Below are 23,510 nucleotides of genomic sequence, written 5' to 3' on the forward strand. Positions count from 1 at the left end.
AGCTAATGACTCCAAGTAAGTTAGTCTTTCTCTTTCTTGGCTAGAACATGAATATACTAGTGTGTGCTTGTAGTAGTAGATTACACTAGTTTTGTTTGGGTCGTTAAGACTAGGGTACGCTTAATGCCTACCTTTGCAATGCTTATGCATTCTGCGGCTTAATGGTAAGTGAGTTCGGGTTGAAGCTAGAACCTTATTATAATTATAGTTTGGGTTGGAGCCAGGACATGGTGAAATTATAGTTCGGGTTGGAGTCAGAACATGGTAAAATTATAGTCCGGGTTGGAGCAGGACATGGTAAAATTTTAGTCCGAGTTGGAGCCAGGACATGGTGAGATTGTAGTTCGAGTTGGAGCCAGGACATGGTGAAATTATAGTCCGCGATGGAGCTAGGACATGGTAAAATTTTAGTCCGGGTTGGAGCCAGGACATGGTAAGATAAAGTCTAGGTTGGAGCCAGGATATGGTAATATAGTCCAGGTTGGAGCCAGGACGCTAAGAGTAAATTCGGGTTGGAGCCAGGATCCTTTGTGTTTGTTTGAATTGATTTAAATTGTATAATTATATGTTTTGAATGTTATGGGATTTTTCTAAGTGTAGGTTGATGTGATATGTATGAAATGGGTTGTTGGGCGCAACCAATGTGCTTGATTTTTGTATAGATATTATTAAGAATTGTATGATAGGGTTGGAATTTTATCCAATACCCTAGTGATCGATATTGATATCTACCTTAGGGAACCCGTTACTGGGTTTAGTATATTTGTGTGCAAGACTATTCTTACTAAGCGTTTTCGCTTACCTAGTTGTTTCATGTTGTAGGTAAGTGCAAAAGTAAAGTGGAGAAGTGAGCGCCGGAGTTTGCTTGTGGATATGTACATGTCGCCCGACCTGGGAAGGTTTTTGATAGAACACCATTTTGAAAAGAAACGTTGGGAGCATGTTATTTCTTTTATGACACTTATTTTGCTTTAACTCTGAAAAAGAGAAGTTGTAATTCTGTTTGCTAAAACTAAAAGTGTGTGCAAATGATCTTTTTAAAACTTTTTTATATGGATTTTCAGTACAATGAATTAAAGGAAAAGTTTAGATTTCCGCATGTTTTGGTCTTGTATGTTTCGAGGGTCATAACAATTTGTATCTTTTGTTTTAGAGTTGTAGTTCTTATAATTCTCTAATTCCTCTTATTTCTACATTTACTTGTATTTTAGTTATTGAGTTGTAATCTTATTTAATTAATAATCTTGTATTTGTATTATTTTGCTTAGAGTTGTAAGGGTTTTGTTGTCCAATTTTGGAGGGGTATCCTTGATTCATGGTCTTCGTACAACCAATAAAGTTGTTCATGGATTGAGAGTGCATATTCCTTGGATGAATGATAGATTTTCTAGGTTGTATGACATTAAGACAATTTTTTTAAATAAACAAATTTCATTAAAAAAATAGTATCTCTATTCTATTATTCAAAATAAGAATAAAATATTATTGGAAATAGTAATAATACTTCTCCACAATGTAGCATTTGCTAAAACAAATTTTGGGGGTTTTTTTGTGTATTCTTATAATTCATAAAATTGAAATGAGTTTTTTTTCAACTGCAGTCTTATTTTTTACATTTTGTAGCACTTAGGTCCTAAAAGTTAATTTTGTATTAGTTAGGTCCCCAATCTTTTCAAATCATATCATTTAAGTCCCTAAATGATATTTTTATTTATTTTTTCTTTCAAAATACATAAATAAAATATAAAAATGGCGAATCAATCTTAAAAAAATTGGACCACTTAATTTATAACAATACCAAACATGACACTAAAAAATATATATTTTCATGACATTTTAAAAATATTTAATAGTTTTATAAATTAAATTAGTTTTTCATTAACAAAATTATTACATAATATTAATAACTGAACTATCACGAGATTATCAATATTTATAATGTATATTTTTTTATTTTGCATATATATATATATATATACTAGATACAAGTAACGTGTAATATGCACGATTGCTTAGTTTTATTTATAGAATTTATTAATTATTTTTATTAAATTTATATTAATGTCATATAAATTTCAAATAAATATCCTATTTTAATTAAATAATTTATTTATTTTTGTTTAAGTTTATGTTTGTTCTAGTTTTTGAATTTGAGAGTGACAAGAGATTATATATTATATGTTTAATGTGATATTAAATATTATAAGTGGATTTTAAATTTAAGTTTATTGCTAGTTTTTTTTTAAATAATTTGTTATTAATTGCCAGACATACTATATGTTTAATATGATATTATTCTAATAAGTGAGTTTAAGTTTAATTAAATTTTATTTAAGTTATAAAACATATGATTTGATTATTTTTAAATAATTATTATTGTAAAATATCTAAAAGAATATTATATTTTAATTTATTTAATTATTTATTATTTTTAAATAATTATTATTGTAAAATATCTCAAAAATATCATATTTTAATTTTTAATTATTTATTTTATTTTATTTAAGTTTAAGTGTTTATAAACTACCGTTAAATATAATAATATTATGTTAAATATAAGAATATTTCGTTAAAGTTAACATTACAATAATAAAATACCGTTAAAACCAACAATTTTCGTTATTTACACATTTATTATATATAAGAGATAAGAGATATACATACATAAATAACTTTATATATATCATTATTAAGTTTTTAAAAGGATGTAAGAAATAAAAAAAGTATAAATATAATAAAAATTAATAAAATCAAGATAATTGAGATAATATAATTATTAATATTAATTATAAAATAACATAAGAATATATTTTTAATAAAATATTAATTTAATTTACAAAGATATTAAATATTTTTAAAAATGACATAAAATTATTTTTTTAAGAATAATTCATTATTTATTTTATATATATTTTTTTTTTAAAATAGCATTTAAAAACTTAAACGATAACTCAACTTTTATAACTACTTGCTACAAAAGATAAAAAACGAGGACGGCAGCCGAAAATAAACAACTCAAAACACTAGGTATATTGGTTTCGTTATACCACCAAAATCAATAAAACCAAAAACTCATTTTCAGTGGATTCACTTCTCTTATTCTCAGGGGGAGAGAGAGAACCCGACCGTTTCTAATCAATCGACTTCCTCTCATAATAAACTGTCACAAGTCTTTGCAAGAATTCGGTGCGTGTTAACTAACTTTCATCTTTCTTCAATCTCCACTACCATCTCCTCTTCCAGTCCAGGTATACCTCACTCTATTTTTATTCAATAAAACGAAACCCCATTTTCTATCATATATGTATATTCGAATTTGATATTTGTTTTTTTTTTATTTCGTTTGCGTCTACAACTAAATGTCGTTTAGCCTTTTACATTGTTTTTTTTAAACCAGCTTGATTGATCGAGAGAAGGGAGTTTTTCTAGGATGAGAACTTGAATTTTGAGTCTTTGTATTGTGTTTGTAACTGATTGACTTTATCATACTGGTGAGTTGAGTTGGTAACATTACTAGGTACATTGGGATGTATGAGGGAGAGGCTTAATTACAGATTTTTATTTAGAAGTGTCAAAATTAGGCACTCCAATATGATTTGCAACTTAAATTTATATAATAGATGAAAACAATGAATGTTGAGTTTGATTTAAGCTTTCTAGTGATGATTTTGTGCAGATAAGCATGATTTATGACTGGTTTTCAATGGTATTGGAAATCTTGGGCTTGATTTAATAGGCAACTGCAATCAGTCTGGTTTAAGAACAGTTTTAAATGTGTTAGTTGTGTGCTTATAAAGTGTTTGATATAATTCCTCACTGACTGACTTTTAAAGTGTTTGCTATTCATAGTATACCAACAGTTGTTTAAGTGCAAATTATTTCGATGCTTGTTTCGTTTAGTTGCCATTATTGCATGAGAAGTATTGTAATATATACTTGTGTTTATTTGCTTTTCACCTTCAACAAACAGAGTAACACACCACGGCATGAGATTTTGGCCAAGGAGCTCTTGCTCTCCTACTTAGCCAGCGTCAAGTTTCGGTCTCTCTCATTCTGTGGTTCTCGGCCATTGACCATTGCCCATTGGTGAGTTCTCTACCTTCAACCGTTTTCCTTTGCACTTTCATATCTGATTATACCAAGCACTCCTATTCCTATACCCGTATAGCCCTGATTTAATATTAGGGGAGCTAAATATCCTTTATAAATGAACTGATGGGTTTAAAAACTAGTGGCACGATACTAAGCATGAACGCGCATGTATGTTACGTATTCCCTCGTAAAAAAATACACGAAAATATATTTAACAGAAACCAAAATAATCTCTGAATGGAATAGGAAAATCGCGATTCCCACTTTCCAATCGCAATGTCCAGCGCAAGCCACCATCATCTCCTCCGGCTGGCCCTCTCATGCCGAAAAATCACGGCTCAGGTGACGAGCCCTGCGTCCTCCTCGATCGTAGCTATGGCTTCCTCCACCGAGCAGGAGTTCGTCTCCCACTACCGCGCCAAGCTCAACCGCTACCCCCGTTCACACAACTTCTGGGACGCCAAGATCGCCTCCCGTGTCGGAGAGAAGCTAGCCTTCCGTCTCAAAGAAATCGGCGTCACAGCCGTGCAGATCGATCTTCGCGAGGAACTTTCCCGCCCCGCCCACTACCGCCTCATGATTTCGCCCTTATACGATTCAGTCCGCCGTGCCGGTGTCGCCGTTGACGGATCCGAAAATCTTGGGGTCGGCGGCGCACAGATTTGTATTGACTCTGATTAATTAACAGATGTGATAATAATTTTTTTATCTCAAGAATTTTCCTGTAATTTTTTACTGTGTATTTTTTTTTTTAAATTCTATAATTATGAGGGAATACAAATATCCATATTCAATATGAAGTTTTGAAACCACTAGTTTTAATTCAAGTGCTGTTGCCCAAAGAACAAGCATGAACAATAACGATCTTTACTAGTTTTCTGTTCCGGCTGCGACAAACAAAACATCCTTCTCGAACTATAAACTAGATGTCGTTTATGGTAAACAACATGTCGTTTGGATGGAAATCTTGTACATATAGCGGCCAAGGCAGTCCAATACTGCTTCTCAATCTCAACAACACATACTATCTTTCTTTCTTGGTAGGTTCTTCTATTATTTCTCCGGAATGTGGTCGCAGCAAGTGTTGCCAACACGAACTCCATCACTGTTTTCTCTCTACAATCCCCAAAATGCCCCCATTTATCAGCAAGTTCTTAAGGTTCAAAAGGAGGGAAGAGTGAGGGCAGTTTTGACAGAAGAAATTTGGCCGAATGCGGTGCGGCGGAAGAAGGAACCGGATTGGAGAGGAGGGTTCAGTTTAGGGGTAGACCTTGGAATGGCTCGCACCGGCGTTGCTCTCAGCAAAGGTTTCTCCGTTCGTCCTCTCACAGTAAGTATCTCCAAATTATTCCATGTATTTTTTTTTTCTTAACTCGTTTATATTATATATTTGTATTGGTTATTGATGTTGGTGTTGGGGTCTCATTTTCACTATTTGGATAGGTTTTGAAATTGAGGGGAGATAAGCTTGAGCTGCAGCTTCTTGAGATTGCGCAAAAGCAGGTACACCAAGTCACTTCCTCAAGTCTTCTCCTTTTTATTGTATTTTGTAATCTTTTTACTGAAAAAATTAAAGTGTAGGAAGTTGATGAATTCATAATCGGGCTTCCAAAATCCGGAGATGGCAAGGAGACGCCGCAATCGAACAAAGTTCGGAGTGTTGCAGGGAGGCTAGCTGTTCGAGCTGCTTACAGGTTAATTACTTTCATAATTTTCTCTTGGCTCACATTTGAAGGGCTCGTGTGTTTGTGGAGCTACTTCACTTGAGAGCTGAGAAGCATATTTTGCTACATTGAGTCAGTCTCAAATCTGAACTGAGTTTTCTTTTTATTATTTTCGAAATGAAGGGGATGGAGAGTGTACCTGCTGGATGAGCACGGGACTACACAAGAAGCTGTTGACAGAATGATTAACATGTATTCTCTCATTCTTTACTTTTACAAATCGAAAGTTTATAAAATGTCATTTGAAATTTATAAGTAAAATTGCTCAAAATATCTATAGGGGTCTCACCGAGTCTGCTCGCCAAAACAATAGCGATGCCTATGCTGCCATGGTATGCAATCCCTTTTAATGTGCTTCATGTATTTTTTATTTTTTTTGGTTTCTGCTACACTTAATATTTTCTCATATGGCTGTTGGGGAGTAACAGATGGTGTTAGAGAGATATTTTTCTATGTCAGGCGAGGGAACTGAACTTGTACTCCCAAAGAATGTGGATCTACAAGAAAGATTGCGAAGAGGTCCACCTAAGGACATCGATTATTTCCCCGAAGAATACTAGAATTGACACTTTTCTTCTTGTGAAAATTATTTGGAAAACTTCAGTTTTAGAATATATACAGGCCTTCATTGTTTTCATTATTTCAATGTTATACAACTGCACAAAATCGTTCACTTATGGCAAGTGTGTAATGACTGAGTATATTGTAATATCAAAGCACTACTCATCGGCTACATGGAAACAAAAACAGTCAATGAGACCAAGAAAATGGTCGAATATATAAATGGAATATATATAAAACTGGTACAATACTCGGTAACAATGGCTCGTGGAGATGTTAGGGACCGGAATTGTTGGAGTCCATTCATGGAAAGCATTCCGGTGACATTCTTGGCACTCTGTAAGCCAAATTTATAGATTGTTCTTTCTTCCTCCGGAGACGGTAGCAGCAGCCTCCCCCAAGCTTTTTTGAAGTTGCCAAGTTTAGGGTATACAGCTCCTTAATCATCCTATGATTAATGCCATTCATCTGAGCCATCTCCAATGGTAACTTCAAATTCACTTTTACATTATTTTGAAGCCAACATTCTTCTCCAACCAAATTTGAACTCTATCTCCAAAATAAAGAATTGTAAAAGGTGGTTTATCATAAAATGATTATTTTGTAAAATAATTATCGTTTAAATATTTTTATTAATATTAATAATTATGTAAATTAATAATTATTTATTACTTAAATTGATTAATGATTTTTTTTATTAATAATTGTTATCCCTATTTTCCACCTGTGACACGTGGCATGATCCAATGGGTCTGTGGGCCCTCTTGAGAGGTCCGGGCCCATCATGAACCTGGTGAACGAGTAAAGATGAAACCCCACATAGCCCAAGCATCATCGAGCCCAACAACATTCAATGAGCGTGAGCATAACAAAGGAACCAGGACTAATATGCAGGCCCAACTTATCTTCTCGACCCTGACCAACCTACATCCTCCGAGGTGCCAATTAAGGTGGCAGACTAACTAGTTGATGGAGATAGACTGTGACAGTCAAAATCCCGTGATCCGTAAGGGGAAAGACCGGGTAAGCTGTGCAATCCCATACCGCTTGGGGAAAGTCAAGTGTGATGATTCTAAGACTGTGTAGGTATGAGACTACACATTTGAAGAGGGCTTAAATGGATTGATGGGTACTACCTATATCAACAAGATGCATCTTCTTTTCGGTAGCCCATCACTTGAGAACTCCAAAGTTAAGCGTGCTTGACCTGGGGTAATGTAGGGATGGGTGACCTCCTGGGAAGTTTTCCTAGGAAGCATGCGAGTGAGGACAAAGCACGCTGAAAAAGACTTGTGTTGGTTTGTAGGGCCAGTCGTCATTCCAGAAAGCAGCCATAGTGACATGGAACGTCACAAATGGTATCAGAGCCTTGACCCAGCCGGAAGTGTGGCCGATGGGGACGTCGGGCCCGTAAAGGGGGGTGATTGTGATAGTCAGAATCTCGTGATCCGTAAGGGGAAAGACCGGGTAAGCTGTGCAATCCCACACCGCCTGGGGAAGGTCAAGTGTGATGATTCTAAGACTATGTAGGTATGGGACTACACAGTTGAAGAGAGCTTAAATGAATTGATGGGTACTACCTATATCAACAAGATGCATCTTCTTTTCGATAGCCCATCACTTGAGAACTCCAAAGTTGAGTGTGCTTGACCTGGGGTAATCTAGGGATGGGTGACCTCCTAGGAAGTTTTCCTAGAAAGCATGTGAGTGAGGACAAAACATGCTGAAAAAGACTCGTGTTGGTTTGTAGGGCCAGTCGTCATTCCAGAAAGCAGCCATAGTGACGTGAGACGTCACATAGACCTTATCAAGAATCCAGGGGAGATACTCAGTGTCACGATGTCCATCTTGGCAAATGAATCTGAGTCCTGGTGAACAAACCAGGACTCCGGTAAGTGAACCGGGACATTAGTAAACGAACCCGGACCAGACTTCCGGATAGGGCAAGCCTAGCTAGCCCCAATGCTGATCTGTCCCCATGAAATCCGGAAGTTGGTCTCCTCAAATAACCTGCAGAAGAGGGTACGCACGGAACGTACACTGTTCCTAAGAAACAGTACTGCCACTACTCTGACAAATCCTGTCCCAAGGATCCCCTTAGAAGCCCACGCGGTCCAGTCTGAGATAATGTACAATGGGCAGCTGTAAGGCTTGTTCATGCCTGAGCTAGCCCAATGGACCCAAATTAACTACATTTTATTATGTAATATTCTTTGTATTATGGCTCCATTAGCAAGCAAACTGTAATTACATCCCTATTGGGTCTGGATTAATTCGGCCCAAGCCCATTGCCTATAAATAAGACCAGTTGTGCACTGTACCCAAGCCCATTGCCTATAAATAAGACCAGTTGTGCACTGTAGCAGGGATCGTAGATTTTCTCTTGTAAGCAAATACTCTGCTAAAACTTGTAGAAAACACCATTGTCATAACTCTCTAAAGTCTAATACTATTGACTCGTGGACTAAGACTCATTAACGCCCCAACCACGTAAAAACTCTGATTGTTCATCCCTAATTCTTTCTTTTCAACTTTTACTTTTTAATATCTCTCTAGTTTCCGAAAAACTCGGTAAACAATAATGATTAAGAAGAGTATTTTTTAAGTAAAATTTGAAGTAATTGATTGGAGATGAAATAACAATTTCATGTGATAAAAGTGATAAAATAAAGTTGAAGTAAATTTAAAATAGAGTTTAAGTTGGAGATGGTCTTAGATGAAAATAATTTGTTGACACTAATTAAAATATTTCCATAAATATCATGTTTAGAACGAAATGCAAAATTAATTATAAATTTTTTGTAGTGTAATAACTAAGAATAGCAAAAGGAGTAATCCATAATATGATTTAATTAGTTTTCCCCAAAAAAATCATTCCCTAGTAACAAAATTAAGATTATGTTTCTAATCTTTTTGTCGTTTGAATTACGAAAACAATTAAATTTAGGAGAAATTAGTAAAAAATTACCTGACCTCATTTTTTATCGATTTTGTACTCTGATTTACTTTTGATAATTTTTTGCAAAATGACCTTTGTCTAAAATTTGATAAGTTGTCAAAAAATTTCAACTAGTTATTTTAATTTTTCAACCACCTGTTTAAATTTTCGACTTGCTGTTTAAATTATGAAAGAGCATTTTGCAAAAAATTATTAAAACTAAGCTAGAAAGATCATTTTGCAAATAATTATTAAAACTAAGCTAGAATGCAAAATGACTTTAAAAAATATGTCATTTTGCCAAGTAACCCTTAAATTTAGCACATGATAATAATGAATATTAGATTAACTTGACTATTTCCAAAATACGCTGCCTAATACTTACAAGATTTGGAACATCAATCACATATATATATATATATATATATATATATATATAAATAACTTTCCAAAGTGTTTGATGCTAATAGTTCATGGAGTATACTATTTATTATTAAAACTTGGTCTTTAAAATTTCTATTTTTTTATGGTTAAATTATTTAATTTTTAACTTCTTAACCTTTTTTTAATAGAAGTTAAATTTTTCACAGAATAAGAAAGAAAGAAAACTTGACATTTGAGGTTGGTTCAAGAAGTTGGATGTGTGAGTGAGTGTGTGGGAGAGAGATTTCTTAGCCTCCATAATGTATAAAATGATTAAGTGAAAAAAATGTAAATTAATAATTAAATTTTCTGAAACACATTTCAATTGATTGTAGATGATCATTAGCAGAAGCTATTTTTTACCTTGTAAATAATTCAATTTTTAGTGTAGAAATGATAAGATTGTTAGAAAATTAAAAATAAAAGCTTGAAGCGGGCTATTAGCTTTTCATCCGTAGAGCTCCTGCTGTAAAGTTGTGGTCCCTTGTGTACAATTCGGTTACAGAATTTATTAGAATACACCATGCATGCATGGAATATGTCCTAGAATATGGTCAGGCTCAGGCACGTCCATAATCTCATTAATGATAAGCTGAGGAGGTTATTCGTCTTTTATCAATATTCCTTCTGCATTTCCAATACGCACTATGTGCCTAGAAAGAAAGAGTCAAGGACCACTCTGAGACACTCACTCCATTCCATCATAGCAAAATCGCTGCTGAGCAAGCCCAGTTATTATAATGAGCGTCGAATGATTAACATGTAATCTCATTCTTTACTTTCACAAATCGAAAGTTTAAAATGTCATTTGATATTGCTCAAAATATCAATAGGGGCTTCACCTTCACCGAGTCTGCTCACCAAAACAATAGCGATGCCTATGCTGCCATCATGGTATGGAGTCTATATCAGGCGAGGGAGCTGAACTCGAACTCCCAAAGAACGTGGATCTACAAGAAAGACTGCGAAGAAGTCCACCCAAGGACATCCACTTTTTCCCTTAAGAATACTAGAATTGACACTTCTTTTTGTGAAAATTATTTGGAAAACTGCACTTGGAATATGCAGGCCTTCGCTGTCTTTATTATTATAATGTTATACAACTGCACAAAATCGTTCACTTATGGCAAGATTGCAATGGTTGAGTGTTATTTGTAATATCATAGCACTACTCGTCGGCTACATCGAAACGAAACAGTTAATGAGACCAAGAAAATTGTAGAATATTTATATATATACCGGAATACATATAGAACTGGTACGAGGACTCCGTAACAATGACTCGTCGAGTTGTACGATTCTTCAGATGTTAAGAACCGGCATTGTTGGAGTATTCATGGAAAGCATTCCGGTTACATCCTTGGCACTCTGTAATCTCCGACGTTACAGATTGCCCTTTCTTCTGCCAGAAACCATAGCCGCAGGTTCCCCAAGCTTATTTGAAGTTGCCAAGTTCAGGGTATTCAGCTCCTTAATCATCATATGATTAATGCCATTCATCTATGTATCACAACCACAGATAAAAACATGGTTAAAGAGTCGAAATGGTGTAATTAGTAAATCTTGTGCAAGTATTACGGCCAAACCTTCTATCGGTAATTCCTGCCGCATTCTGAACTTGCAGGCATTTTACCATGCTAAATTCATAGTTGAGCCCTACAACAGAAATCAACACACAGTCAGCCTACAGCAAGGGTATTTTCCCGTAACATATGAATGAATCGTATTTTTGTGGGGTGGTAAAATTTGTAGGTGAAAATGCTGGGTATGCTATGAGCTATCACTTGCATTAAAGAAAGATTATTATGCAGGCAAAACATAATAATAAAAACGACAAACTCTAAAAAGTCTAATTTTATGAGGAATTTTAAATGGAGCACGTTCAATCATGCTTCAATTGACACCTAAGATGACTCCTCAATTCTGAAAAGAAGTAACATCAGAACCATGTTGCCTCAAAATACAGCACACAGCCGGGGAGTTCCCAAGTTATGTGCTAGGAATTCAATATGCATAAAAGTTTTATAAAGTAATGACACCACCATAAATATATATATACATATAAATATATATAAATTACCAAGGAATTTTATTTGAAGGATGCATTCCTTCTGACTTCCACTTGTAATGAATATCTGAATTTGTTATTTATATGCATGGAAATAGATCGATACTTGGTAATGATTTCTACTAGTAATATACAAGAATTCAGTAATGCATCAACATCGTCGTTGGAAAAGAACCAGAGTTCATACCCACGATTTATTCCCATTTCTACTCAAGATAAAATGTGAACTTTATTAGGTCGCACACGTTGAGAAATCTATCCCAGCTTGCAGCAAATTAGTTTTGGTCATCCATTCTTCCACAAGTTTGCATTTTGCTTGAAACCATGTAGCTACGTAGCTAACAAAGGAAGCCGAATATTCAAGTCAAATCTGTACCCAAGCAAGGAGCCCAGTTGCCAGCAAACTGAGTTCATGTCTCAACTGAAAAAAAGTGAAAAAGGAAAAGAGAGACGCTAATATGCAGATTGTAATAATGATGAACAACACAGCTATTTAACTCTACCTAAGTTAGACATAGAACATTAAGCAAGCCACCACTACTTTGGTTCTGTTCTGCTCAGAAAAAACAGGACTCCACCATGAAAAGGAGGGTGGTGTTCCAGTGAATTTCTCAACTTTCTTCTAATCAAATGTTTTCAGTCTTCTTCAAAACAGAGAGAGAGAGTGTTTGAGAGAGTGGTGACGTGAAAGAAAGTTGATAATTATAATAATAATAATAAATAAATAAACACTAGTAGGAAAGACATTGAAAGAATACCTTATAACACAAAGAAGAATCATTCATACACAAAGAACCTTACGATAAATCAATGCTTGGTATAATTTTTGGAAGCAGTCTACAGGAGGGTTTTGAACACGAATCATCATCATCATCATCGGATAGGGAAGCAAGTTCCTTCTCCAAAATAATATAGGCATCTGAAAATGCCTACATCACATATTACCATTGGATGTCAAATATACACATAAATATATACACATGTATCTATCTACTTACGAAGATAGCAACAAGAACGTACACACTGACACTGAAAAATAGCTCTTGTAAATGTCAAATACTCTTTACACTTGATTAGTAAATTCAAAGTTATTGTGAAAGTCAACCAACAGAGCTTTTACTGTCTTTGCTCTAAATAAGACAATAGCAAGATAATAAAACTGAACAAAGACCAGATGATTACCTTAATACATTGGTGAATCCTAAAGCAATTTCTTCCCACATTATTAGTTGGAAAAAGGGGATCGTCAATGTGTATTGGATCAATGCTACAACATAAAGTACATCATCAAGATATAATAAGAAATTGAGGGAATTCATAACAATATCTACTCATTAAAGAAAGTGAAAGATAATAGCATTACCTACAACCTCTTTCCCTTTTGATATAAATTCCACTTCCCCGAACTGAGATTCGCATTTGACGTGGATCAAATACATTCCTGGAAAATAAAACTTAAAACATAAATACAAATATAAATGCTTAAAGCATACAGTTACAAACAATTTTTAAATAACAATGTTGTCATGTTTTTACCAGACACGTGGCAATTAGGAGTAATTAACAACAAGACAAGATATGATATTCTTGAAGTGTGAACTCTTCATAGTACCCCAAACGAGCCAGACACAGATGTCTCCAAGGGAGGTCACCCCCGAGGTCAGTCCTTAGGGTGTGGCTGCACGTTTCTCCATGTCAGGCGGCGTAGTGTAAAATGCTGATTGTCGAGTGTACAACTCGAGACGATCTTCTGGTGGCTCATATTCGCAGTGACCTACACCTGGCAGCTATCCCGAGGACAAAGTCCTAGACTTGGAGGACAGCTGACTGAAGAAGGCACGACGACCCTAAAATGATCCTCAGGGCATGGCTTCACCTGGAGACATCCACACCTCAAAGACCGACCTCGGGGGTGGCCTCCCTTAGAGACATACATGTTTGGCCGATTCGGGGTATCTAGAGTTCACACTCCGAGGACATCATCTCTTGTCGTGAACTACTCTTAATTGCCACATGTATGGTAGGCTCGGGCTCTGGAGTGCCACTCATCTCCAGACTGGTACAACCCTGCCATTGCACCAGTCCTATGTCGACTTCCTCAAATTTATCGGCATAGCTCCTTTCCAGCTGTCCCTAAATGGATATCGGGTGCTGGCCAGGCTTTACGTTCTGTATAGGAGAAAGAACTGGCTCGCACCTTCCCTAGTTGAGATATTGTATGTTTACAGCTTTTGGCAGTGTCCGAGAAAGGGGGACCAGGATGGGTACTACACTCTGATGAAGCACACATTCCAAGAGATGAGATACAAGGCTCCGGGTGGCAACAAGAAGCACGCTCAGGGCTACTTCTTCTTGACAAGTAGTTTCCTAACGAGGACCAATCCCACCATGTTCCTAGACTTCGCTAGAGTTGGTAAGTGTTTTTGTCCTCGAGTCGTTTCAAGACTAAGGATCAATTACGAGCGGAGCACTATTAGACAAAACGACTCGATGATAAAAACACTTACCAACCCTAGCGAAGTTCAGGAGCAGGGTGGGATTGGTCCTCATCAGGAAACCACTTGCCCAGAAGAAGTGGTCCTTGTAGTCCCGAACGTGGTTTTCGTTGCCACCTGGAACCTTGTGTCTCATCCCTTGGAACGTGTGCTTCATCAGGGTGTAGTACCTGTCCTGGTTCCCCTTCCTCGAACGCTGCCGAAAGATGTAGACATACAATATCTCAGCTTGGGAAGGTGCAGGTGCAGGCCAATTTCTGTCTCCTATACAGAATGTAGAGCCCGACCTGCACCCAATATCCATTCGAGGACAGTTGGAAAAAAGTTATGACGATGAACTTGAGGAAGTCGACATAGTACTTATGCAATGGCAGGGTTGCACCAGCCTGGAGATGAGAGACACTATTGAAGCTTGCTCAAATAAGCTTCAAGCTCACTAAATACCAGAGACTTGTAAAATAAGGCTCTTTTATAGCATGAACTCTTATCGATTTATTAACAACAAGTAGATCTACGCCAGGGGAATTAGTAATGTGTCGGGGGAATTAGCATGAACCACGTGAAATCCTTATTCTATTTTCCATTATTTTCTTTAAACTCTCGGATTAGGTTGATATCAAAAAATGCAGTCAACAAACAATACCAATTAATTAAATATCATATAAAAGGAAAGATGATCTCCACCATCAACAACTTACCCAAAGAAATAAAGAAAATCCATTAGAAGGCTTCCAAAGTTCTGAGAGATAATACAAGTAATAGTTAGACAAGCATGGAAAACATAGATTCAAAGAAAATAACTTGACCAATTGAAACAGTAATATCTATCATTAACTCAAAAATAAAAGGGCTAATTTTTCGAAATAAATAAATAGCTAATTTTTGGGGATATAAGTATAAATTGACTAGGTCCAGTCAAATAAATATGATTTAGTAAGTTCAGTATATTGTGTGGTTTGGTTTACATATAATCTAAATAGGAAATAGTTCTTAGATTCCATTTCTATTTGCTGTCTATGACCAATAAAAACATCATAAGAAGACTAACAAGAGAAAAGTAACTTCCCCCGTAAGCAAAAGATATTGCCAAACAATCTCTTTTTTTTTAAAAAAAAATCAGCTTACTTGGTTGATAGGTCGGCCAAGATGATGTTCATGTTGAAGAAAACGTGTAATTAGCAAACTCTGTCAAAAAAAGAATATTAATAAATACATGAAGGAAAAAGCTACTTTCAATAGCTAAAAAATAAGTAGAATTATTACATTAACTGGTTTTCAGATCAATCACTCAAAGCAGTTCTTAAAGTTCAAGGTCCATCCATTTAACAGGATAAACCTCAAGAAAATATTTTAGGAATAGTTGTGATCAGTTTATAGTACTTCTAAGTTGGAACACCACAAATAAAACACTTTCTCTTGAAAAACTGGATTTGCAATAAAGGTACTCATCATTAAGCCGACTAGCTGTGCAGTTGGGGCTGCCTCACATTCTGCTTTTATCCGAAAGAATTTTGAAAGGGACTTTTACAGGGGTGATCATATATGAATTCCTAAGCTGATCACAAAAGCTGCAATTTTAGCAACTTGCTGTGTGTTTATGACCCATGCCTTATTTGCATTAGCTATATTAGATTGCCAATTTATTTATTTATTTTACTTTTCCTAGTTATAAGATACATTGATCCAAAGAAACAAGTATTTCCATAGCTCACCAAACAGTAGGAGCTCAAACCACCAGAATAGGATTGATCCAAGCTCCGATCTGCCAAAAACTGTTTGAGTACCAAAGCAAGAGGCATGGCTGCAGGAAAATGCTCAGTCAGCTCCTTAACCTGCAATTTTCGAATTCGACATAAAACACTCTTGAACTTGGAGCACAAATGCCAAATCAAACCCAGAAGTATAAGTGCAAACTCATGTAGCACCTCTGCCATACATATTTTTCAGATGAATTTATTCTCATCAGGGCATAAATGACAAAACCGCATGGTCAAATTTCATGTATATTAATGTAGTTAACATAATGAAGTCAAAGGCAATATATTCACATACAGAGAAAGATAATAAAAAGTACCAGTTCTGTCGTCTGGAGTCCTGTATGTGACGGAGATTTAAAACTTATGTCAAGACGAACTGATATTGAATCTTTCTTAGTATCATTGTTCATCTGTGAGCATTTTGGCAAGGCAGATTCTTCTAAAACAACCACATCAGGATGTACATTAGAACCTTGTTCCAGAGACAGGTGAGAAGGTTCTTCTTTTGGTGATTGTACATTGGATGAAGACGAGGCAATGAGATCACAGGGAACTTCTACCACAAGCATAATAATAGGTATCTAAGAGTAACAAGGAACATTGGTGAGAAGATGAAGCAAATACTAAAGACTAAACTGATAATAAAATAAATATAAAAATTAGGCATTACAGCTGTATTTTCCACAGTCTTGAGAGAATCATTTTTCACCCAGTCCTGATTTGCTAGATACCTGGCTGCATGCTGAAGGAAAACATTACAGTTTTTAAATTTAAAAACCAATAAAAGCAAAAGAGAAACACAAACAGGCCACATATATAGAGACCACTTGATCCATTTGACGAAAACATGAGTCCAGTTTATAAAATAGATCACCATTCTTGCAAATATATGCTGTAAAACATAAGAAAATTTAGTGCAAAACATCACCCAGCTAGTTAGAAGGTGTATTATTATACTGTTCATCCTACTAAGAAATAAGAACCCAAACAGTTATAGCACACATATCTGCAACCAATATCAGTTTCAAATTGCTGTACCAGTTATCACTACCACAGCCACAATATTTGTTCTTTTACAAATTCACAATAGCCATGCACAACTCTGCCAATGTACCAAGATACCTGAAGGCATGTTTCTTTGATACCATTGCGACCCTCCAATATTCCAGCTTCTTTAATTGGTTCCTACAATAATATTCTGCAATTATTTCTTTTATCATAAAAGAAATAGGAGAGATTAAAATTAAAATTAATAAGCAATTTGATCAAGCGAACATTACCAGGTTCCTCACAGGAGGAAGACAAACCACAAGGTCTACATCACTGGTAGGAAGAGACAAACCAGTTGCATTTGAACCAAATATGTTCGTCCTGGACCTGGGCCACAGCACTTGAAGAGACCGTGTAACCCGCTTGACAGCCCATGTTATGTAAGGCTTTCTACCCAGATTTTGTGCAGCAACCTTCAGAATTTAAAGAAAAACTAACGTAATAAGTAAAATGACATTGATAGATGGGAGCTACACATTTTTAGCATTGGGAAATGAAAAAATACAATGAAGATGATAATGAAACATCAAGCTTCATGCCTGCTTGCAGAAAGAGTCAATCTCATCATGAAGGAGGTTGTGCATCATAGTTAGAGAGGCTTTTCGTGTAGGACAGCTTTGTAATTCAGTTGGCTGCATGGGCAATGCAACATCTGGCTGCATAATATTAAAACCATCCATTAGAACAAATTGTCTTTGTTAAGTTTGATTTTAAAAGTGTCATAAAGTCTATAATTACGTGTTCCTGATCACGAGCAAGATGCGACATAGCAATCAGTCGATCCTGAAGCAAAGCTGCGGGAAGAGGTTGAATCATTGAGTGGCCTGAAAAGGTAGTATTTCTCCAAGATGGCCAAACAACTTCAGCTCCATCCCTGTATAAACAAGCTTCCTCCAAATTAGCTCCATCATGGAACCAACCTCTCATACCCCAATGCCTTGGGCTAGAACTACCAGATCTAACAGTTGGAAAACCCCTGTGTTTCCTGGATTCACTCACGGGAGAGGGTGGAGGTGGAGGGGGCCGTGGAGCACGTGTAACACAACGCACAACAGGTGATGGTGGTCGTTTCATCCGAGGTTGCTCACGCCTATTAAGAGGGACACATGGACTTTTCACATCATGACTACACTTGAACTCAGACCTTGACCTATCCCTCCTCATATTTGGAATAATGATTGGAGGTAAAATGTGGTAAGGAAGCAAATCTCCTGTCTTCCCTTCAACATCAACAGATAGCTCTGCTAATGATCTAGATGCATCCTCGTCAACTGTTGAATCAGTCACTGTGGATGGAGGATGAAGCACCTTTCCTGGTACCTCATTTCCAGTCATAACATAGCCTAAGGCCTGGTGAGCTGGACCCAAAGTATCAAAAGGCGAACAAAAAGAAGCAGTAGGCGAAGTCAAACCATTTGTACTGTATGGAGAAGAGAACGCAACCATATCATCAACAGCCCTATTCATGTCAGCTTCACGCCAAGCCCATGAACTATCATCTGAACTCAGTGAAGGAGGGCGAGAGAACCCTCCTGCAGGATGATCAGAAGAATTCCAGTACATCACACCACCACCAAAGTATTGGTTATAATCTATCCCTGAGACTGCATGCACATCAACTTCATCTTCTGACATCCACTGGCTGTCCCAGTCATCTGATAGCTCATGTTTACTTGTTAAATCAGGTGGGTCAGTTTGATCTCCAGAATGCTTCCTTTCATCGTCAATGGTTGTTCCATTAATAGAAAAAGCCTGAGGATAATGCCATCTTGAGATGAACCCAGAGTCATAATTACGAGTCATTGATGGAGCCAACCCACAAGCACCACGGACCATTGGAGGCCAATCTAAACTCATGGGTAATCGTCGGGACAAAACTGGGTTACAGCCCCCTTCAATATTCCGCTGATGTATTGCAGGTACAAAGGACTGATGAAAGTGGTGATGCCAATTACGACCAACATCCAAATGCAAGCGATCAGTAGCAGGGAGGAGATGTGGGTAAACAGGTGGAAAGTAGGTAGAAGCCACAAACGGCCACTCATATGGAAGGCCATCTGAACTACGTGAAGTTGATGTATTAAATACATGTCTAGTCTCTTGCTTCTGAAGTAAAACAGGTTTCTCTTTGATATCAAAAACCCTAACTGGTTTCTCTGGTGAAATTGATTTTACATCAATGTCACTATTACATAAAGATTTCTCAGAATTGCTATCTTGGATCCCGGAAACATTAGTGTCCATTGTATGCAAAGAAGAAGATATTGCCTTCAAATCTACCTTATGATTTATAGCTTCTAAGGTATTACTTTCCCTAAAACTTCTATTTAACTGACAACATTCTAGACCTCCATTCTCTTGAATGCTTTTGGTAGTTTGGTCATCCTCGATAGGTCCACTGACAAAACCAGATGAAATTGTGTTTGATGTAGGGATACCATTCTCAGCTGAATTCTCACCTGAAACATTCTGTAAGGTTGAATGAACAGACACAGGATAAGTTGCTGCCTCATCTTGAGAAAAAACGGAGGAAGAGGAAGCTTCCATTAGTGGTTGTTTACAACTGGTCCATTCAACTGGATTCTTGAAGATATTAACTTTGTTTTTTCCTTTTTCTCTTCTTTTCTTCCTTGCAGCAGATTGAGCTTTTCCAACACTAACTGCTTTGGCAGGTTCCTGATGACAGGATAACAATTATAAACTGTTCAAACCATCAAGAAGATATGACAACCAAATTAAACAACTAGGGCAACAATTTCTACTTTTAATGATGTATCGTTGTAGATATCCTTCGCCTGAGGAACATCAGATGTCTTCTGGGGCTCTACCAACCCTGACTTCTCTTTACCAGACAATGCACAATCAAGATCCTGGCATAACAGAGAGTTACCAATTAAGACTAACTCCTCTCAACACGCGTTGTCTGTATAAGAGACTACTGAAAACCTGCCAAGGAAGAGGGAGCAAGAAGATACCTTGAGAATTTTTTCACGCGAATCAACAGTAACACATCCCCCTGAAACAAGATTTAGCTTCTTCGTACTACGGGTCCTCCCCTTTTTCTTATTGCTACAAGCACCAACCTTTCCTTTGGACTTAATAGGAGAGGACTTAACGTTTTCTTCTGTTATAAGTTCAAGTTTAGTGCAATCAAGCGAAATAACCATTAGAAATCCTCGCACTTTTCTTAATATAAAATCAGAAATGGTACAAATTGAACTCATTGTGCTGAAGAAAAGTTTCCCTTTATCATATTCACTACCCTGACATAGTGCTGCAGTCATCGTAACAATATCAAGAAGCACAAATAAACTATTGAAGGCATTGGATAAGGAAGCGGGTTTTCCAGAAAGAGAAGCTGGGACAACATTTGACCCAAATTCAACATCAGCTGCAAGTGCTGGGATAGTCTTTCTCGTATTTACAGTAGAGTACTTGTACCTCATTGGTCGTTCCGCTCCCGTGTTGAAGAGCCAAAGCTCATCCTCCAATGCATTACTAGATGCCTTCAAAATCTCACGACACTGAAATGTAAAAGTTTCAAACTTCAGTACCATTACAATAAAAGGCATCAAAACTAAAAACTCTATGAACATACTATGAACAAAGAAAGAAATCACTTTCAAGTGATCAATTTAAACAAATACCAAGGATTTTGCTGATTTTCCCATAACCGCAGAGAGAGCCTTCCTCCTCGTCGAAGCATCCAAATTTCCCCACCAGTCTACACAACCCTTCTTCCTCCAAAACACATTTGCCGCCATACCGGCAGCGCTCACTTTCTCCTTCAATTTCACCCCTCTTTTCTTCCCATTACTACTATTAAGCCACGCCAATCTTAAAGCTACCTCTAATCGGTTGGCCACAAAAGATTCGATACTGTAATACCCTTTTTCCTTCAACCACCCCAATTCGACCCAATCCGAACCCAATCCATTATCTTCCCCTCTCAAGAAAGCTCCATTCGAAACTACATCCATGGCCTCCACAAACCGATCCAAATTCTCAACCAACCCCTCGCTCACAGTTAAAGTATTCAAACTCTTCACCGACGACGAACACTCCTCGATCGTCTCACCTTCTGTTGAAGAAAACAGCCGCGTCGACTCAAAGATTAACCTTTCTGATTGGTTCGACTCGGAAACCCTAGAAAGAAGACCGTGCGACCTCTTGAAGCAGATGCTGGGGAGGTCCCCGGAGAGGAGATCGGGAAGGACGATGAAGAAGCCATGGCCGCGCCTACGGATAGTACCGAGCATCTGAAGGAGAATCTGGATGAACTTGGAATCGAGGGCGGTAAGGTGAGCCTGGCGCTGGTGGAGAGTGAGAGAGGAGAACCATTTGAGGATGGAGGACCTGGGATTGGAGATTGAATTGGACTTGGAATCTGAAAGACGAGAGTGTGAGTGGTACAACGAGATGTGGGACGTGAGTTTGTCCACGAGTTGGTTCTGTGTCATGAGCGAGTTCTGAAGGGCATAATTCAGTTCTGGTTTCGACATTTTCGATCTTCGACGTTCGCCTCGTGTCTGCGTAGTGCGTACAGAGGGAAAAGAAGAGAGAAAGATACCCGGAGTAATTATAAATTTATAAAATCACCCCTTGATTTAGTTAAAATTACAGACAGGATAATTCTTATGCGCAGGCGATGAAAACGCCAGCACATACTTGTGTTTTCATTGTATTCGAACACGTGCAACATTAAATAATCTGGAGGTGGAGTCACTGTTCTCAAGGCAGGAAATAACATTTAAAAAAAAAAGCACCAAACAACTTTGGCACGTTTTGAATTTCAAATCTGGGCATGTTGAAGAAGACGATGACGAGTTCCTTCGGCAAAGATCGACTTCAAAACACGACCCACCTCGCCATTCTTTTACCGAAAGCTATCTGGTGTTGAGGCTCCTCCTTGAGAAATGCGAAGACGACCTCGTTGGGCAAAGAAGGACCAGAAGGTGTTTGGCTTAGGGCCTAGGATCCCGTCGGTGCTATTGGAAAAGATGGTGTTTGCTGCCGGATCCGTTGCGTACAACGAGGTTCGTCCTTCGGTTGGTGAAATCTGCGATGAGTGATGGAGGGAGGAATTTGTTGCAAAATAACCTATTTTTTTACTTTTATTTTTAATTTATTAAAAATGAATGAAGTGTCACTCAATTAATTTTAAAAAATCACGTTAATTTTAAAACAAACTCTTCTGTTAACCTTTACTTTTGCTTTCTTCCTCTGCCAAGACCAAAAAAAAAACTAGTCACTCAATTTCGTTTTTCTCTCTGCTAAGACCAAAAAGACCACTCACACTCAATATTTTTTTCTTCTCCTGCTTCTTGTTTTTTTTTCATCCACTACCGATCCCTCTCATTCCCCTCTTTGTTCTTTGTTGCAGGACTAAAAAGACCATTTTTTTTTTATTCTTCTTCATTCTCCATTAATTAATATTCGAAAGTCAATGTCTAAAATTGTGGCATTTTATCTATTTTTTCTTTCATTTCTATATGATAAATATAATATTTTGAGATTTTATTATTCATTATCTTATCTACAATATAATGTATTAACTACAGTTCTCTCACCATTAAACAAACGTAAACAAGTAAATATTATGATTTTTATTTTTTTTCTACATGAAAATTAGTATTTAAATGTTATTTTTATCATATATATATATAAAAGAAAGAAAAAATAAATAAAACGCAACAATCAATTTTATACTTTGCATTTCAAAATTTTCATTATTTGCAATTGAAAATTAAAAAAAAATAAGTTGATTCATAGTAACAATTCGCAGAAGATATGAAAATATAAAGTATATTATGAGACCATGTGTGACCCTATGCCACATTTATGGTCGCACGTGATTTGAACAAGATATGAAAATATAGACTATAGTGCGACTGTGTGCGACCTTATGCAACCCACATGATCGTACATAATTTGCAAAATATATGAAATATATTGTATGACCGTGTGTGACCTTGTGCGACACACATGGTCGCATAAGGTTTTTTAGTTAAATTTTTGGTCTCATAAAGTTGCATGGTTAATAAATTTGGGTCGTTTAGTTAAATTTGTAATTCATGTTATACTTTTTATATTTATATTCTTATTATTTATATTGTTTACCGAGATTTTTGGAAACCGCGCTAATGAATATTAGCTAAGACTAAAGATATGAAATATAGAAGATTAACACAAGATTTTTTACGTGGTTGGGGCGTTAATGAGCCTTAGTCCACGAGTCAGTTGTATTAGAGCTTGGAAAGTCTTTTACAATGGTGTTTCTCTCTATGTTTTGGCAGAGTAACTGTAAATTAGTTGAAGAGTGGTCCTTTTTCCAGTGTTCTATTGCCTGTATTTATAGACTCATGGGAACACTGGGTCTGGGCCGGGTATAACCCAAGCCCA

General features: G+C 36.7%; 3 protein-coding genes across 14 annotated transcripts; 2 read left to right on the forward strand and 1 right to left on the reverse strand.

Moving 5' to 3' along the window:
• Window positions 1-3,971: 3,971 nt before the first annotated feature.
• Window positions 3,972-4,892, forward strand: LOC133797617 (uncharacterized). Its single transcript, XM_062235574.1, has 2 exons — window positions 3,972-4,086; window positions 4,339-4,892. The coding sequence occupies exon 2, from the start codon at window positions 4,369-4,371 to the stop codon at window positions 4,771-4,773; it is 405 nt and encodes a 134-aa protein (XP_062091558.1). The 5' UTR covers window positions 3,972-4,086; window positions 4,339-4,368; the 3' UTR covers window positions 4,774-4,892.
• On the forward strand, window positions 3,977-6,570 carry LOC133797616 (uncharacterized). The gene is made up of 7 exons (XM_062235573.1): window positions 3,977-4,086; window positions 5,137-5,422; window positions 5,536-5,595; window positions 5,674-5,786; window positions 5,940-6,008; window positions 6,097-6,148; window positions 6,245-6,570. The coding sequence occupies exons 2-7, from the start codon at window positions 5,159-5,161 to the stop codon at window positions 6,374-6,376; spliced, it is 690 nt and encodes a 229-aa protein (XP_062091557.1). The 5' UTR covers window positions 3,977-4,086; window positions 5,137-5,158; the 3' UTR covers window positions 6,377-6,570.
• A 4,205-nt stretch (window positions 6,571-10,775) lies between these two features.
• LOC133797618 (uncharacterized) lies at window positions 10,776-22,199 on the reverse strand. 12 transcript variants are annotated; one of them, XM_062235578.1, is made up of 19 exons: window positions 20,756-22,199; window positions 20,084-20,632; window positions 19,871-19,978; window positions 17,847-19,784; window positions 17,648-17,764; window positions 17,339-17,521; window positions 17,181-17,243; window positions 16,729-16,800; window positions 16,376-16,639; window positions 16,014-16,133; window positions 15,427-15,486; window positions 15,000-15,040; window positions 13,170-13,247; window positions 12,989-13,073; window positions 12,608-12,735; window positions 12,310-12,450; window positions 11,994-12,176; window positions 11,325-11,394; window positions 10,776-11,238 (listed from the first exon to the last, which is right to left on the reverse strand). In XM_062235578.1, exons 1-16 carry the CDS (start codon window positions 21,608-21,610, stop codon window positions 12,429-12,431), a joined length of 4,683 nt encoding a protein of 1,560 aa, XP_062091562.1. In that variant the 5' UTR covers window positions 21,611-22,199; the 3' UTR covers window positions 10,776-11,238; window positions 11,325-11,394; window positions 11,994-12,176; window positions 12,310-12,428. The 12 variants fall into 12 exon arrangements, with proteins under 12 accessions (XP_062091562.1, XP_062091561.1, XP_062091567.1 ...); XM_062235577.1 differs by having other exon boundaries at window positions 11,994-12,227; XM_062235583.1 differs by having other exon boundaries at window positions 11,994-12,227; window positions 12,310-12,447; window positions 12,565-12,735; window positions 20,756-22,198.
• Between the last annotated feature and the right edge of the window lie 1,311 nt (window positions 22,200-23,510).

Source organism: Humulus lupulus, chromosome 8, assembly GCF_963169125.1.
Source record: "Humulus lupulus chromosome 8, drHumLupu1.1, whole genome shotgun sequence".
Taxonomy (NCBI): domain Eukaryota; kingdom Viridiplantae; phylum Streptophyta; class Magnoliopsida; order Rosales; family Cannabaceae; genus Humulus; species Humulus lupulus.

Bases quoted from the DNA above. Each gene is read 5' to 3' on its own strand.
- LOC133797616 (XM_062235573.1), top strand. From the start codon at position 5,159: ATGTGGTCGCAGCAAGTGTTGCCAACACGAACTCCATCACTGTTTTCT. The intron at 5,787-5,939 runs GTTAATTACTTT...TTCGAAATGAAG, and splicing joins GCTGTTCGAGCTGCTTACAG to GGGATGGAGAGTGTACCTGC. The intron at 6,009-6,096 runs GTATTCTCTCAT...AAATATCTATAG, and splicing joins GTTGACAGAATGATTAACAT to GGGTCTCACCGAGTCTGCTC.
- LOC133797618 (XM_062235575.1), bottom strand. From the start codon at position 21,610: ATGTCGAAACCAGAACTGAATTATGCCCTTCAGAACTCGCTCATGACA. The intron at 16,640-16,728 runs GTAATGCCTAAT...TGTTACTCTTAG, and splicing joins AGACTGTGGAAAATACAGCT to ATACCTATTATTATGCTTGT. The intron at 13,248-14,999 runs GTAAGTTGTTGA...TTTATTTTCCAG, and splicing joins GATTTTCTTTATTTCTTTGG to GAATGTATTTGATCCACGTC.
- LOC133797617 (XM_062235574.1), top strand. From the start codon at position 4,369: ATGTCCAGCGCAAGCCACCATCATCTCCTCCGGCTGGCCCTCTCATGC.